The sequence below is a fragment of the Salvelinus namaycush genome, chromosome 29 (genome assembly GCF_016432855.1).
Source record: "Salvelinus namaycush isolate Seneca chromosome 29, SaNama_1.0, whole genome shotgun sequence".
Taxonomy (NCBI): domain Eukaryota; kingdom Metazoa; phylum Chordata; class Actinopteri; order Salmoniformes; family Salmonidae; genus Salvelinus; species Salvelinus namaycush.
Genome location: NC_052335.1, coordinates 11,486,190 through 11,500,290, shown reverse-complemented (window position 1 = coordinate 11,500,290; position 14,101 = coordinate 11,486,190). Strand labels below are relative to the sequence as shown.

General features: G+C 42.9%; 1 protein-coding gene across 7 annotated transcripts; it reads right to left on the bottom strand.

Moving 5' to 3' along the window:
• Nucleotides 1-1,948: 1,948 nt before the first annotated feature.
• On the bottom strand, nucleotides 1,949-12,568 carry gtf2a1 (general transcription factor IIA, 1). 7 transcript variants are annotated; one of them, XM_038968188.1, is made up of 12 exons: nucleotides 12,350-12,568; nucleotides 10,450-10,551; nucleotides 10,023-10,182; nucleotides 9,419-9,457; nucleotides 9,180-9,244; nucleotides 8,446-8,521; nucleotides 8,209-8,247; nucleotides 7,815-7,966; nucleotides 6,962-7,063; nucleotides 6,439-6,690; nucleotides 4,759-4,872; nucleotides 1,949-4,527 (listed from the first exon to the last, which is right to left on the bottom strand). In XM_038968188.1, the coding sequence occupies exons 1-12, from the start codon at nucleotides 12,377-12,379 to the stop codon at nucleotides 4,420-4,422; spliced, it is 1,239 nt and encodes a 412-aa protein (XP_038824116.1). In that variant the 5' UTR covers nucleotides 12,380-12,568; the 3' UTR covers nucleotides 1,949-4,419. The 7 variants fall into 7 exon arrangements, with proteins under 7 accessions (XP_038824116.1, XP_038824118.1, XP_038824117.1 ...); XM_038968190.1 differs by having other exon boundaries at nucleotides 4,759-4,848; XM_038968189.1 differs by having other exon boundaries at nucleotides 7,833-7,966.
• Nucleotides 12,569-14,101: the final 1,533 nt, after the last annotated feature.

Genomic DNA, 14,101 nt, shown 5'->3' with positions numbered 1-14,101 from the left:
TTTTGTTAGATTTTGTCAGATATCCAGATTAAAATTATTCTGTTTGTCTAATTCGTATAAAAACATTTTTTTACTGGTTGACACAAGTTGTCTTAGTCGAGTCTTCAATATCAAAAGGATTAAATACAATGAAAACGGGAATTATAAAACCAACCGAGGACCATGTAACAGGTTCTGTTATATTGAAGTAGTAAAAACTCAATAAAATACTTGAAAACAGTCATCACATTTATTTGTAGTATTACATTGTTATTGATTACAGCATTGAGTTTAGAGGTTGAAAGGCAATTGAATTGAAACAAATCGATTGAGGGGTGAGACAGATCTCATTGAGTTCACCAGAGTACATAACAATATTATACTATGTCCTCCCATGGCACAAACTAGAATAAAATATGAATCAAACAGAGAAAAAAAAAGACAGTCATGGTCTACAGACAGGGTCAAACAAACGGACTTGTGTTAAATGGAACCAATTTCATTCCATTCTCTCTAGCCCTGGTTCCCATCATGGCCTGGCCCATTCCTCTCCTGGTATTTCAAATAAACCTCTCATCTCCCAGCCGCTCCCCAAATAACCAGGAGGGCAGGGCGCTTTGGATGAACGACATGCAACCACGCTGCCATATTGAGTTTCTCAACACAAATAGTGGGAAGAAACTGAACTCATCAAAAGCGAGAGAGAACGAGAGAGATGGGAAGAGCGAGAGAGAACGAGAGAGATGGGAAGAAAGAGAGAGAAGGCACAGATTCTAATATCGAAAAAATATTAGGTCTGTGTCTGTGAGATCGTGCTGTTTTTATATTAATGCTGTGACTCAGCTTGTTGACTTGTCCCTCACGTCTACGCAGGTCAGTAGGTGTAGTCAGTGTGCTGCTCTTGAAAGGTCAAGGGTCACCCTCTCATAGAACTACTAGAGCGTTCCACCACGCTCTGCTCTCTTACGCAGAGAGAAAATGAGAGAATGATGAAGTGGAGGGGAAAGAAAACACTCCTTCCTCCCTTTCAGATTTTTCAAATGTCTCCAGACCGCCTTGCCTGCCATTATTTCATGCTAGTGAACCCCACAGCCGACAAGAGACATGTCACAAGGCCCCACATCACTCGTTCCAACACTTTTAATAACAGCCAGAGTCCATCACTATAATTGGATGGACTGCAGATGTCCACCATCGAGGCTGTAGACCCTGGGTCAAATATCATACTCTCTAGCGAGCTTACTCCCAGGATATTCTCCCCGTCGGACTTGGGATTTTGGAATCAAGAGGATACATCGGACGTACCTGGATCCATAAAAACCAGGCAGTATAACTAGCAGCTCTCTACTTCAGTGCTCACTCAGTAGGCTAGGCCCAGACTACTCCTGAGTATGTAGGGTCCACTATCCCTCATCCACTCCATCTGAGTTTTTAACTTCAACTCCATCTGGCATTTAGGATGGGCCACTACTCATCTCTCCATTTACAATCAGAGGCAGAATCAACATCATATTTGAGTAATTTAGCACACCCTTATCCAGAGCATTCAACTAAAGTAGGTAAAACCAACACAATCCATTTAAACTAGCCTGAGTAACTGGGCTCTAGTCCCACTTCCACCATACCTTTTATCTCAAAAGTACCCACATGAAAACATACACCAGCTGGTCTGGAATTAGGGCACGAGAAACACCCACACAACATGGCCCACTGCCATACAGTATTTGGATTATCCCGCACAAATGTGGAAAGTGGGGATTAATCTAAAGATTTATCGCCGTGGAAAAGGATTGTAAGATTTATAGCTGACCGAATCCTCAGTTAAAAAATAAAAATAAAGTTTGTGTCAAAGCTACAATCACCCGAATTATTTATTTTCTGAGGTAAGATATTCTTAAATTCTGCCGCTCATCTGTCAATGAACGATTAAACTATTCCAGTAAAAACATTAAAAAAGCCATACACAAACCAGCTTTGATATTACTTTAATAAAATGTTTAGAAAAGGCAAAAACTCAACATGTCTGCTCAATAAAATACTACCTTCTCTAATTACTTGTATTCAAAGCACATCCTCCAAGTTATGGTCATTTACAAAGATCTTTGATTTTAAATTAAAATGGTTATATGAATGATAATACAAACGATACATCTCAAACCAACCGTTTTTTCCCAACAGCAGTTGAAAAGCATGGTACATGAAGAATAAAATAAGTCAAAGTACATTATCTAGAGAAATCCTCTCCAAATGATTATTATCATTATATGTGAATACCTAAATGCCAAACTAAAATCCAAAAGGCACATACGAAATTACATCAGGGAATTAGAACATGTGGAATTAGGAACAATGCTAAAATAATTGGATTAAAATGGCCACTTGAGCAGAAGAGTGGCTCATATCATATGCTACTGCTTGTCCAAGCGCAGAGTTCCACAACTAGAAGCTACCTTGAAATGTTCCAGCATACATTCCTCAACAGAATGACTACTTTAGTCATGAGTTGGGCCATTGTGTCTGAGAATGACTGCACAGGCATACATATATACACACACACAAAACCCAAACAGAATCAAAGCTACTATGAAAAAGCTGAAAACATACTTTATTTATTTCAGAGACATTTTTTTGATGCAATGGGGCACTGTTAAAATAAACTGCAGAGAACACACACCTTGCCCCCCAGAAGTTGAAACCTGCTTGAACAGGACTTTTCTAAAATCATCATGATTAAAATGAAAGCACAAGACAGTGCTGTACACAGCAGCCAAGACATGGCCCACAGCACATGGAGCCTCGTCCAACCAACTAAAAGAAAAAAGGAACACTTCGTTATCATCATAAGAGCACAGATTGGTGCGGCTTCTTGATTACTTTTTACCCCCCCCCCCAGAAATATATAACACTGCCTGAGCTTTCAGGAATAAATACAAAAATCGACACAAAAGAAATGAATCACAAAAATGTTATCTATTTGTACTGTAAAATCAGAAAGGGGATGTGGGGTGTCCATTCTTCCAACAACATTAACTGATGAATCCATCTTCAACAAGCAGTGAACTCGGACAGACCTCACACACACACAATATTGGGCATGCTGTGGCCAAACTTGACTGACTTCACGATACATCGACACTGACAATGCAAATCTCCAGCTGGCTGCACTGATTAACCACTGAATTAGAAGACCAGATACACAAAACAGGAAAACTGTAAGTGTTTGAAGACATTTGTACAATAATTGTATCTATCCATTTATTGGTTGATTCATTAACCGTCTTTGCACGGGGTCAGTCAACGATAGAATGATTTAGGAGGGCTTGAAAAAGAAGCAGACGGGGGATTTTTTTTTAATCCCCAATGGCATCCTATTCCCTTTGTAGAGCACTACTTTTGACCAGGGCTCACAAAAGTGCATTCTATAGGGAATAGGAGGTGCCCTGGGTTCCCTTCACTCAATTTACATCACTAGGTCGTTACCGTTCTTTTGCCTTTAGTGGGGTTGGTCTTCATCATAACAATAAAAATATACAAAGTTACAACGATTACAGGAGGGGAGCGCTACACTGCCGAACACACTGCCGAACACACTGCCGAACACACTGCCGAACACTAGTATCAACTGGATACCCGGAAGGAAACTTCTAGTATGGACCATGAGAACACGTGGCAGGAATATCATATCAGTGACATGGAATGGAGATTTACAACAAGAAGCTAATAACGTCGGCCTTTGCAAACAGCCATCTTAACTCAATACACTGGTGTCAACTTTACTGTGTAGTGCAGGCTCACTTTGAGAAGAAAAAAAAACCTACTAGGATTGACTGACAAGTTCCCTAGCCAATCACTGGGCACAACTGGAATTGACAGATTTCCCTGTCCAATCGCTGGGCATTTTCACTGAACTTTGACCTCGATTCAAACCTATAGGTATACAGTGTTTAGGGTGGGTCAAGTCAGTGGTTATATCTGGTCCACTACAAGTGTGTAAGACTGTCAGTTCAAACTGAAGGTGAATTCATTCAAACAAAGAAGCGCAAAGGATCCCTCCTCTGAGGGTTCTACGATGCAGGGACAGTCTTCTCAGGCTTGTTGGGTATTGATACTGAAATACCATTCATTCAGATGTGCATCTCACAGTTTTGGGTGGTGTCATATATTTTCCTTCCCCCACCAACCCACCACAGGTCTTCGGGCTGAAATGTCTCCAGTGATTCCCTGGGTCTTCAGTTATTGAGGTCTCCCTCTTTCTCGAACAGAAAGTTCCAGAGTTCTTTTGTGGTGTTTTGTTGCTTTGCCTACGTTCCAAACAGCACCCTATTCCCCTATGTAGTGCACTCATTTTGACCAGAGGACTATGGGCCCTGGTCAAAAGTAGTGCACTATAAAAATCGGTAATAGGGTGCCATTTTGGATGTACCCTTTTTGTGGTGCGTTTTACCACTCAGCGTCCCCGATGGCTTTGGAGAAGACGTAGTCTCGGCCATTCAGGTTCATGATCCCATCCTTCAGGTGGAACTTCCATTTGTTCTTACTTCTGTGAATCTGAGGAGAGAAAATAGTTAGGTAGCAACAGACTGGGATGCCTCGCTCTTTCGCACAATACCGTGTGTATCGGAGGAGAAGAGGGAAACCAAATGGACAGTGTCAGTGATGGTGTTAGGACAGGAGCAGACGGGGATACCAGACACATACACAGGAAGTCTCACTGGTTTCCTCACTGTGGATTCTCATATACAGGATACATCGTATTGTAGTCATCTGGGGATGACTTACCTTGTCGTACTGGCACACCACCACGTTCTCTGTGTCAAACAGTTCTTGGTCCTCCTCATCACTCACGTCATCTTCACTGTTCAGAGGCTCCTGAAAGGGGGGGGGTTTAATAACCTACATACAGTGCATTCAGAAAGTATTCAGACCCCTTGACTTTTCCCACATTTTGTTACGTTACAGCCTTTTTATAAAATGGATTAAAAAAAGAATAAATCTCCACACAATCCCCCATAATGACAAAGTGAAAACAGGTTTAGAAATGTTTGCAAATTAACAAAAAAAACAGAAATACCTTATTTAAATAAGAGCAAAAACCAAGTCATGAGGTCGAAGGAATTGTCCGTAGAGCTCCAAGACAGGTTTGTGTCGAGGCACACCAAACAATTTCTTCAGCATTGAAGGTCCCCAAGAACACAGTGGTCTCAATCATTCGTAAAAATGGAAGATTGGAACCACAAAGAATCTTCCTAGAGCTGGCCACTCAGCCAAACTGAGCAATCGGGGGAGAAGGGCTTTGGTCAGGGAGGTGACCAAGAACCTGATGGTCACTCTGACAGAGCTCCAGAGTTCCTGTGGCAATGGGAGAACCTTCCAGAAGGACAACCATCTCTGCAGCACTCCACCAAATCAGGCCTTTATGGTAGAGTGGCCAGACTGAAGCCACTCCTCAGTAAAAAGGCACATGACGGCCCACTTGGAGTTTGCCAAAAGGCACCTAAAGGCCTCACAGACCATTACAAGATTTTCTGGTCTGATGAAACCAAGGTTTAACACTTTGGCCTGAATGCCAAGCATCACGTCTGGAGGAAACCTGGCAGCATCCTACGGTGAGTCATGGTGGTGTCACAGCATCATGCTGTGGGGATATTTTCAGCGGCAGGGACTGGGAGACTAGTCAGGATCGAGGAAAAGATTAATGGAGCAAAGTACAGAGAGATTCTTGATGAAAATCTGCTCCAGAGCGCTCAGGACCTCAGTCTGGGGTGAAGGTTCACCTTCCAACAGTACAACGACCCTAAGCACACAGCCAAGATAATGCAGGAGTGCCTTCGGGACAAGTCCCTGAATGTCCTTTAGTGGCCCAGCCAGAGCCCGGACTTGAACCAGATCGAACATCTCTGGGGAGACCTGAAACTAGCTGTGCAACAACGCTCCCCATCCAACCTAAGGATCTGCAGAGAAGAATGGGAGAAATCCCCAAATACAGGTGTACCAAGCTTGTAGTGTCATACCCAAGAAGGCAAAGCGGTAATCGCTGCCAGAGGTGCTTCAACAAAGTAAAGGGTCTGAATACTTATGTAAATGTGTTTATATATTTTTTGTTAGCAAACATTTCTAAAAACCTGTTTTTGCTTTGTCATTATGGGATATTGTGTGTAGAAGGAATTTTGTTTCTCTCCAATTTTAAAATAAAGCTGTAACAAAATGTGAAAAAAGTCAAGGGGTCTGAACACTTTCCAAAGGCACTGTATTTCCATCCTATCACTCAATCTCTACAGTCAATTCTAGATTGTCTCTACAGCCAAATCTAGAGAGTACAACAGTGTGCTGGTAAAGTGCGTTGGAACTGGTTACAGATAGTTTTGCTCACCTAGTCAGTAGGTCATACAAACATTCTAAGGGTAAAAGTTTAGAACCATTGTCTCTCTCTCTCTCGGTCTCATTGAGAGTACTACCCACCTCCTCCACCTGGCCTTCCTCCCCTCCATCTTTATCCTTGTCTTCATCCTCATCCTCATCATACTCCTCCTCCTCCTCGTCTTCATCCTCTGAGGACGTGTCCCCCGCTCCGTCAACCTGCAGCATCATAGGAGGCTGCTGCTTGGCTTGCTGCGGTGGCCCTGGGGCAGCGCCACCCTGGGCCTGTTGTACTTGTTGGACCTGCTGCTGGATCTGCTGCACCTGGCCGGGCTGGCCTGGCATCTGCATTACCTGAAGAGAGAGATGGGTTGAGAAGGATTGGGTGGTGAGAGCTGGTTGAATGTGGCATGGGGTGTTCAGCAGAGGAATCACCATTTGTATAATACAATAAATAATTCCCTCTTGCATATCTATAGATTCTCAAAAGCGGAGTGTAAAAATACATTGAATGTAGGTATACTAATGCATATTTTATCAAAACATTTCTCAGGGGAATACGTGTACCATCCTTTTTTGTTTCTATAGAGCGCCAGTAGTGACTAGTGAGTGTTTGATATCTGACCTGTGCGTTTTGCTGGACCTTGTTCCCAGTGAGGACGATCTGTTGAGGCTGGATGATGACTCCAGTCTGCTGCGGGTGGCCTCCCTGGAGAGGAGCCAGCACCTGGGAGGGCAGCAACATGACATTACACCCCACTGAACCACCAGGAACTAGTAACGGACACTTCACCTTCCAAAACCACTCAGCTTGCACAACATAGCCATCTTAAGCCACTTCTGTAAATCTGAGGACAATCTGCACGAGGAGGATCACCTCCACCAGAGGTACCACCTCCATTTGTCTATTTCAGCCACGCCGGCCGCTGACAGGCGTATAAGACCGAGCACACAGCCATGCAATCTCCATAGACAGGCATTGGCAGTAGAATGGCCCATACTGAAGAGCTCAGTGACTTTCAATGTGAAACTGTCATAGGATGCCACCTTTCCAACAAGTCAGTTCGTCAAATGTCCGCCCTGCTAGAGCTGCCCTGGCCAGTGCACAAAGTGAGGTCCATACAGAAATGGTTTGAGATCGATGCGGAAGAACTTGACTGGCCTGCACAGAGCCCTGACCTCAAACCCATCGAACACCTTTGGGATGAATTGAAACGCTGACTGCGAGCCAGGCCTAATCGTCCAACATCAGTGCCCGACCTCACTAATGCTTGTGGCTGAATGGAAGCAAGTCCCCGCAGAAATGTTCTAACATCTTGTGGAAAGCCTTCCCAGAAGAGTGGAGGCTGATACAGTAACAAAGTGGGGACCAACTCCATATTAATGCCCATGATTTTGGAATTAGGTGTTCAACAAGCAGGTGTCCACATACTTTTGGCCATGTAATGTATATGTTGGAGGACGGCGAGCAGACCTACCTGTGTAATGGGGCGTACCTGCTGTATTACGGGAGCCTGCACGCCACCCGGCTGCATCTGAGGAAGGACCTGCTGTTGTAGCACCATCTGCTGCTGGGGCTGGATGATGTACTGAGCACCGTTGGCTGCACGCACAAACTGTAGGATCTGACCTGGGGTCAGAGGAGGAGGATATTAGACCTATGAAGAGTATGTTCAGGATCTGACTGGAGAACAGAGGAGAGGAACGAGCGATGAAGGCCGAAGCCCTCGAGACCCAGACCCAACCCCGTGAGACTCAATCAAAGATCCATATTATCGAAACCATGACCACACCAAGAACAGTTTGAATGTTGAGAAACAAGTATATTAACAAGTCAGAAAGAAAGGCTTCTTATTCCTAGGTTGTACACACCGTCCGCTGTCTTAATATAACAATTCTGGGACAAATTGCCTGATGTGCGTCACCCGGGAAGGACATAAGAAATCCAGGGCAGAACAAAACAAAAAACAGATTGGTATTTGGTGAGGTAATCTTTCTGCAACAATACGGCTGTGTATATACTTTTAGTTGTCAAATAATCAATGAATCACTATGCACTGTTATAACACATGATTAATACTAGAGCTAGTGTGATGTTAAATGTTCTACCTTGGCTGGTGATAAGCTGATGGTAGGGACTGACACCTGTGGGTAAGGCCAGGGTTGCTGCGGTGGCTGCTGCACTCTACAGGACAAACAGAGAAAACGCACATTACTAACCAGGCAAGGGGGAAATAAATAAATAACGAGAGGGTGCGCTAGAGTGTGTGCTTGTTCAAGATAAGACTCCGCACAGATAAACAGTTCTTCAAAACGCCCGGAGAAGCATTTAAAATGTAACCTATCAATTTGCTATAATAATCCCATATTCTGTACAGACCGGTGAAATCTGTGCATCACACAAAGACTACAGCGTCTAAATCTAAGACACATGTGAGTTCAGAAGACAAAACCAGTTGATGGGGGAAGGTTAGAGAGGAAAAAAACAGGCCGTCAGAAAACTAGGGAGACACCTTTCTATCGTCTTTGAAAAACAGAGCTAGAATATCCCAGAGTCTAAGACTGATCTAACTTCAGCTCAGAAACTACCCGGGGGGGGGGGGGGGGAGAACAGACGAGTGTGAGGCTCTTCTCGGTTTATCTGCTCAGTAATCCAGTCTGAAATCCGTAGCTCTCACTAAACGATTTCCTGAGTGGCCTCGCTTCTCCTCCCCTCCTTCCCTCATCCCTCTGTTCCATCTGTCCTCCAGCTGGCCTGGTCAGTGTCACACTCAGCGCCAGCTCTTATGTCACCGGTCTTAAACGTGTAGTCCATCTACAGACAACCACCCTACTCCACTCACCATCCCCGTTGCACTCATGTGCTGCAGAATTTTAGGATCCTGCACAATGACTTGCTGCTGGGGTGCTGTGGAGAGACAGGGGAGATGCATGTATTCATTAAAGTATTGATTACACACTCTGTAATTACACTTCTAATAAATGTGAAACAACATCTTGCCAATGCTGCTTTGGAACAAACAGTGTGTGTGTGTATGTAAACAATAAATACTGTATTATAATCATCAAGGGATTATATTACCGCTTGTGACAGTAGGCCGGGTGGATTGCCAGCTCGTCACTGTGAATAAGAATGGATTCTCTTTTCAATGCATTTGTGGTTTTCATATACTTTGCAGATACTCATTTCAAGTAGTTCTTTGAAATGGACTTTGAATTGGGCAACTTAGACAAGGACCTGTTGTGTCTGGACTCATAGCAATTTATATCATATACTGAGTGTGAAAAGACCAGACATGGTGGTTAGGGGTGGCAGGCAGGGCTGGTCTGAGGTGGGTGGTTGGCTTTAAAGGGGTGTGTCAGGGAACCATCTATATGGGTTTTACATAGCGCTTTTCAATGCCCCAAATATACTCATACACTGGAGGTGGACCAGGAAGTGAGAAAGATGGTGATTAGAGGTGTTAGAGGCTGGGCATGGCTGTAAAAATGGGGCAATGGTTTATAGGCCAGGCTAATTTCCTGAACACAGATTCAACCTAATCCTGGACTAAAAAGCCTAATCAATTGAGAATCTCCATTGAACATGCTTTTTAACTATAGGATGAGGCTTATTCTGTATCTGGGAAACCAGCCCATAACGTACCAAGGACAGCAGAGGTGACGTGTCAGGGCCGAGGACTCACCTTGCTGCTGCGGGGGCAGGAGGACCTGCTGTGCCTGGGCTTGCTGGGTGGCCTGCTGGGCCTGTTGGGCCTGCTGATGGGCTGCTGCCTGGAGGGCCGCCTGCTCCTCGGTATGGAAGCCCTCCACTGCCTTACTCTGCATTAACTTGTTCTCCCACAGCTAGGGAAGATGAGAGGAATACAAAAAAAAAAAAAAAGGAGGGGTAAGAAGTTGACCATCAGTTTATAATCTAATATAATTTCATGTTTTCCAGAGGGATCTTTAGACTTGCTTGTCCTCTGACCACAAATGGAAGGTGGAATTAGATGGTCCATTCATTTGGGATTGAGGCTTAGAGATCTCATATTGCATAATAGTAGGATCTACTATAGATCTGCAAGAGGAAGAATATTCTAGAATGGAAAAAGGAAGTGATGAGTTCCGTACCGTTTTGAGCTCCATGAGAACCTGCTCGTCCACCCCCTCATCCAGGAAGAGCTCCCGGACTTCGTTGATAACATCTTCAATCACAGACCTGTACAGTTTAGGCTGACAGAACATACAGAGCACTGTTAGAAGTGCTCTAAAATATAGTATAGTTATTCCACATAGTGATAACTGAAATGTACTCAAATGCAGCTTGGTAAAGAATGTCAGCCAACAAATAATACAAAATGTCCTGTTTTGAAAAATGTCATTTTGGGGCATGACTGCCTTTGAACATCAGTGCCAGACATTCATAAACTGCATACCATAATAATCTTAAAATGAACAGAACTTAGAAACCACAAAATTTCAACAAAAAAGTGCCATTCTTACAACTAAACTATGTAAAATCAGTTCCAAATTATGATTTGTAAAGTAAAAGCAAGCAGACTTTCCTTGCATTCCCCAAAATTTTACAAATTCTTGGACAAGTTGGGACAATTCATCATCAAGTTATCAAGTCATATTAATATATGATTGAACATAGTTTGGAAACCCTGGACTAGACCACAAATGTGCAGTGCATATGGGAGCTTTCAAACCGTAAACAAGTTAACGCAGCAATCGTTTCTCAATCAATCGGCCTTTAGGATTTTCTCAAACTGTAAACAACCGAAATAAATCGATCAGCTGGCGAGAACTAAACTCAATAGGCCATGCACAATATAGCTTAACGTTCAATCATACACCGTCAAACTAAAATGGTCGCATGAACACCGACAGAGGTCACTTTCCCCGGTGTCACCATCGCCCTCCCCGCCTCTTGGCCTGTCTGCTCACTATTTAAAGCTCAGTCTGGTGTTTATATGTAGAGACGGTGACGTAGGGTTGAGTAGCGCCTTCCCATCCCGGGCAGTCTATATTAGAGAGCCAATATGGCTGTATAAAACCGAGCTGCGGAAAGGAGGAGGGTCACAACCGTCAAGAGAGGAGACATGGAAGCCATTTTACGGAGCCGGGGTCAGGCACACATTGCCTCACGCTCGCAGTCACTAATATTCGAATGTTGGATGTAAATGGGAATGTAGCTAGAAGATAGTGTGACTTTAGCTGGTTAAAATGTGATTTTAGAGACGGACAAATAAATAGTGGAGAATAGAGGACTACGTGTTTTGGGGCGGCTAGCGAGCAGCCTTGTTCGTGTAATGGTGGACAGAGGCACTGTACGACCTTGTTTGAAATTATCAAGCAATAAATAACACCTGAATCAGTTTTAATTCCGACAATAGGAATTAAACAAATGCATTGGATGAGAAGGTGCTTCCAACTGTACATCAAGGCAAACTGATAGTTTTCATTAGGCTCCAGGAACAATTCCTAAACTCCAAGCTACTGTAGATAGTTACTAGTTAGTACGAGACCTAACGCTATTGCTAGTTAACTACGTTATATATATTTTTTAGCTAGCTCTCCAGTCCACATTGAAAATGCACCAATGTAGTTGATGCATGTTGACTAGCTAACGTTACTGTAGTTAGGCGCAGCATAGCTTGCAAATTAGCCTACAAGCCAATAAACAAGCCTCAAATCACATTTCTAACTTGATATTAATTATCTAGCTTAAACTAAAAGACTTGGCTAAAGGTTAAAACTGCATCTGAGAACATTTGCCCAAGATAAGTTAAAAACGTCATTCCCCAGCTGCATTCTGAAAATAATTTAGCTATGGTTTCGAGAGGTTAAAATGGCTGTTGTACTTATGGCTATCATTTTTATTCATGAGAAAATCTAAATTGTTTCCCAACAATACTCCCTAGGTAACTTATTTTAATGTTTTTGCACTCAATTATATTTTTTGGCAGTTAGTTTGCCATCATAACTAGTTCTGTCTCACTAACTACCCTCTGAGAATGATCCTTACCACTGGATTCGAGTTAGCCGAGCTCGCCATTACGCGTAGTGTAAAACCACACGAAAATGAAGCGAGGAATGAGAGCAAAAAAAGAAAAAACGTTCTAAAACAACTGGGTACGATACTTAAAATTAGCCGGCATAACTTTTGTAAATAAAACACAGATTTGAACGGTCTTATTTACAAATCCGGTCTGTGCCTTCCCAGCCGTTCTTCGCCCGCCGTTGTCCTCCTTTATATACTGAGCTGGAGCTGCGAGTGCGCGAGACATAAGGCAGGTCAACCCGGTCATTACCGCGAGAGTCCGCGAGAATATCGTACAGAAGAAAAACATATTCAGTTTTGACATTACTGCGAAATGTATTTTTACATAGTGTATTGGGAATTGAATGAATGAAATTATTTACAAAAACAAATAGCTTTGCTTATATCATTTCTGATTAGCTTTGATGCTGACTACTGTTTTTGTTTTTGGTATTACTACGTTTTGTTTGGTATATAAACATCACAATGCATTCATGCAATCTGTTATTTTTTTATTTTTTTACCAGACGTTGCAAAACAAGGTAAACTGTCTAATGCCATATTTCCTAGGCAGGCACAGGAATTTATGAGCTATGCGAAAATAAGTGTTTCCTCATAGAGTGAACCAGTAGTCTGTAATGCAGGTTGGATGGTGCCGCCAGTGGAAACTAACATGTTTATAGATTGGATAATCTTCCTTTTTCTAAATATTTTTCGTTGTTTCGCCCAACAAGCAAGTTTTGAGTGTTTGTATGTAGGTCAATGAGAGTGTCAAATTTGGTCAACAAAAAATGAATGGATTATTTGCTACGTGATGTTTATTTGATCGAATAGAAGTTTCGTAATGCTTATAAAGTTGTTACGAGTGTACTGATAAAAGTAGGATATGTGGCATCCCGGCAACTTTGAGAAAAAAATACTTTATATCGGAGTTGTCTCGAGATGACTTTGCATATTTTGCTTAAGGCTAGTAGCATAGCGTCTCTCTCCATTGAATACAGGTGGTTGACGTCAACAACCCTCATCGAATATTCAAAAAAGGACTACAACAATGAGATGTATCCATCTATCTAACGAACAGATAGAGGGGAGCTCGACAGCCCTCAGTGCAGCTTTGAGGAAAACGACTCCCAATGATAGGGCAAAGAGCACAGGAGGTTGGTGGCATCTTAATTGGGGAGGACGGGCTCGTGGTCATGGCTGGAGCAGAATTATTTGAATGGTGTCAACAACATCAAACACGTGATTGATGCCATTCCATTCCACCATTCCAGCCATTATTATGAGCCGTCCTCCCCTCAGCAGCCTCCACTGGCGAAGATACATGTATCTTGTCAGTATATCCACAATCTTTGGTTATAATAAGGAAGTGAATGTCATTGATAATAAGGGTTAAATGGAGAAAATCGGACTTCTGAAATAAAATGGGATGGCCCTCTCTTCAGCAAAATATATTTTAAAGTGAGAGAACATCCTTACCGTTACCCTCACTTCTTGGACAGACCGGAGCCTGAGATATGATGTTTGAGAAAGTGTTCTTCGCCTTGAAAGCGTTATGGCAACGCAAGAATTTTGATCGTGCACAGGGCTGCGGGCCAGAAGGTTGTGGGTTCACAGACCACGTGGAGAAGAGTAGTGGTGGATAGATCTCCTTTATGGTAAAAGCATTGCATGAATCGATTATCGTATTTGCAGGTCTGAGAAAATATATATTTTTATAAACATTTCATGCAATTC

Excerpts from the sequence above, each read along its gene's own strand:
- gtf2a1 (XM_038968188.1), bottom strand. The coding sequence starts at position 12,379 with ATGGCGAGCTCGGCTAACTCGAATCCAGTG. Across the intron at positions 10,552-12,349 it reads CGGCTAACTCGAATCCAGTG|CCTAAACTGTACAGGTCTGT; the intron begins GTAAGGATCATT and ends ATGTTCTGTCAG. Across the intron at positions 8,522-9,179 it reads ACATGAGTGCAACGGGGATG|AGTGCAGCAGCCACCGCAGC; the intron begins GTGAGTGGAGTA and ends TTTGTCCTGTAG.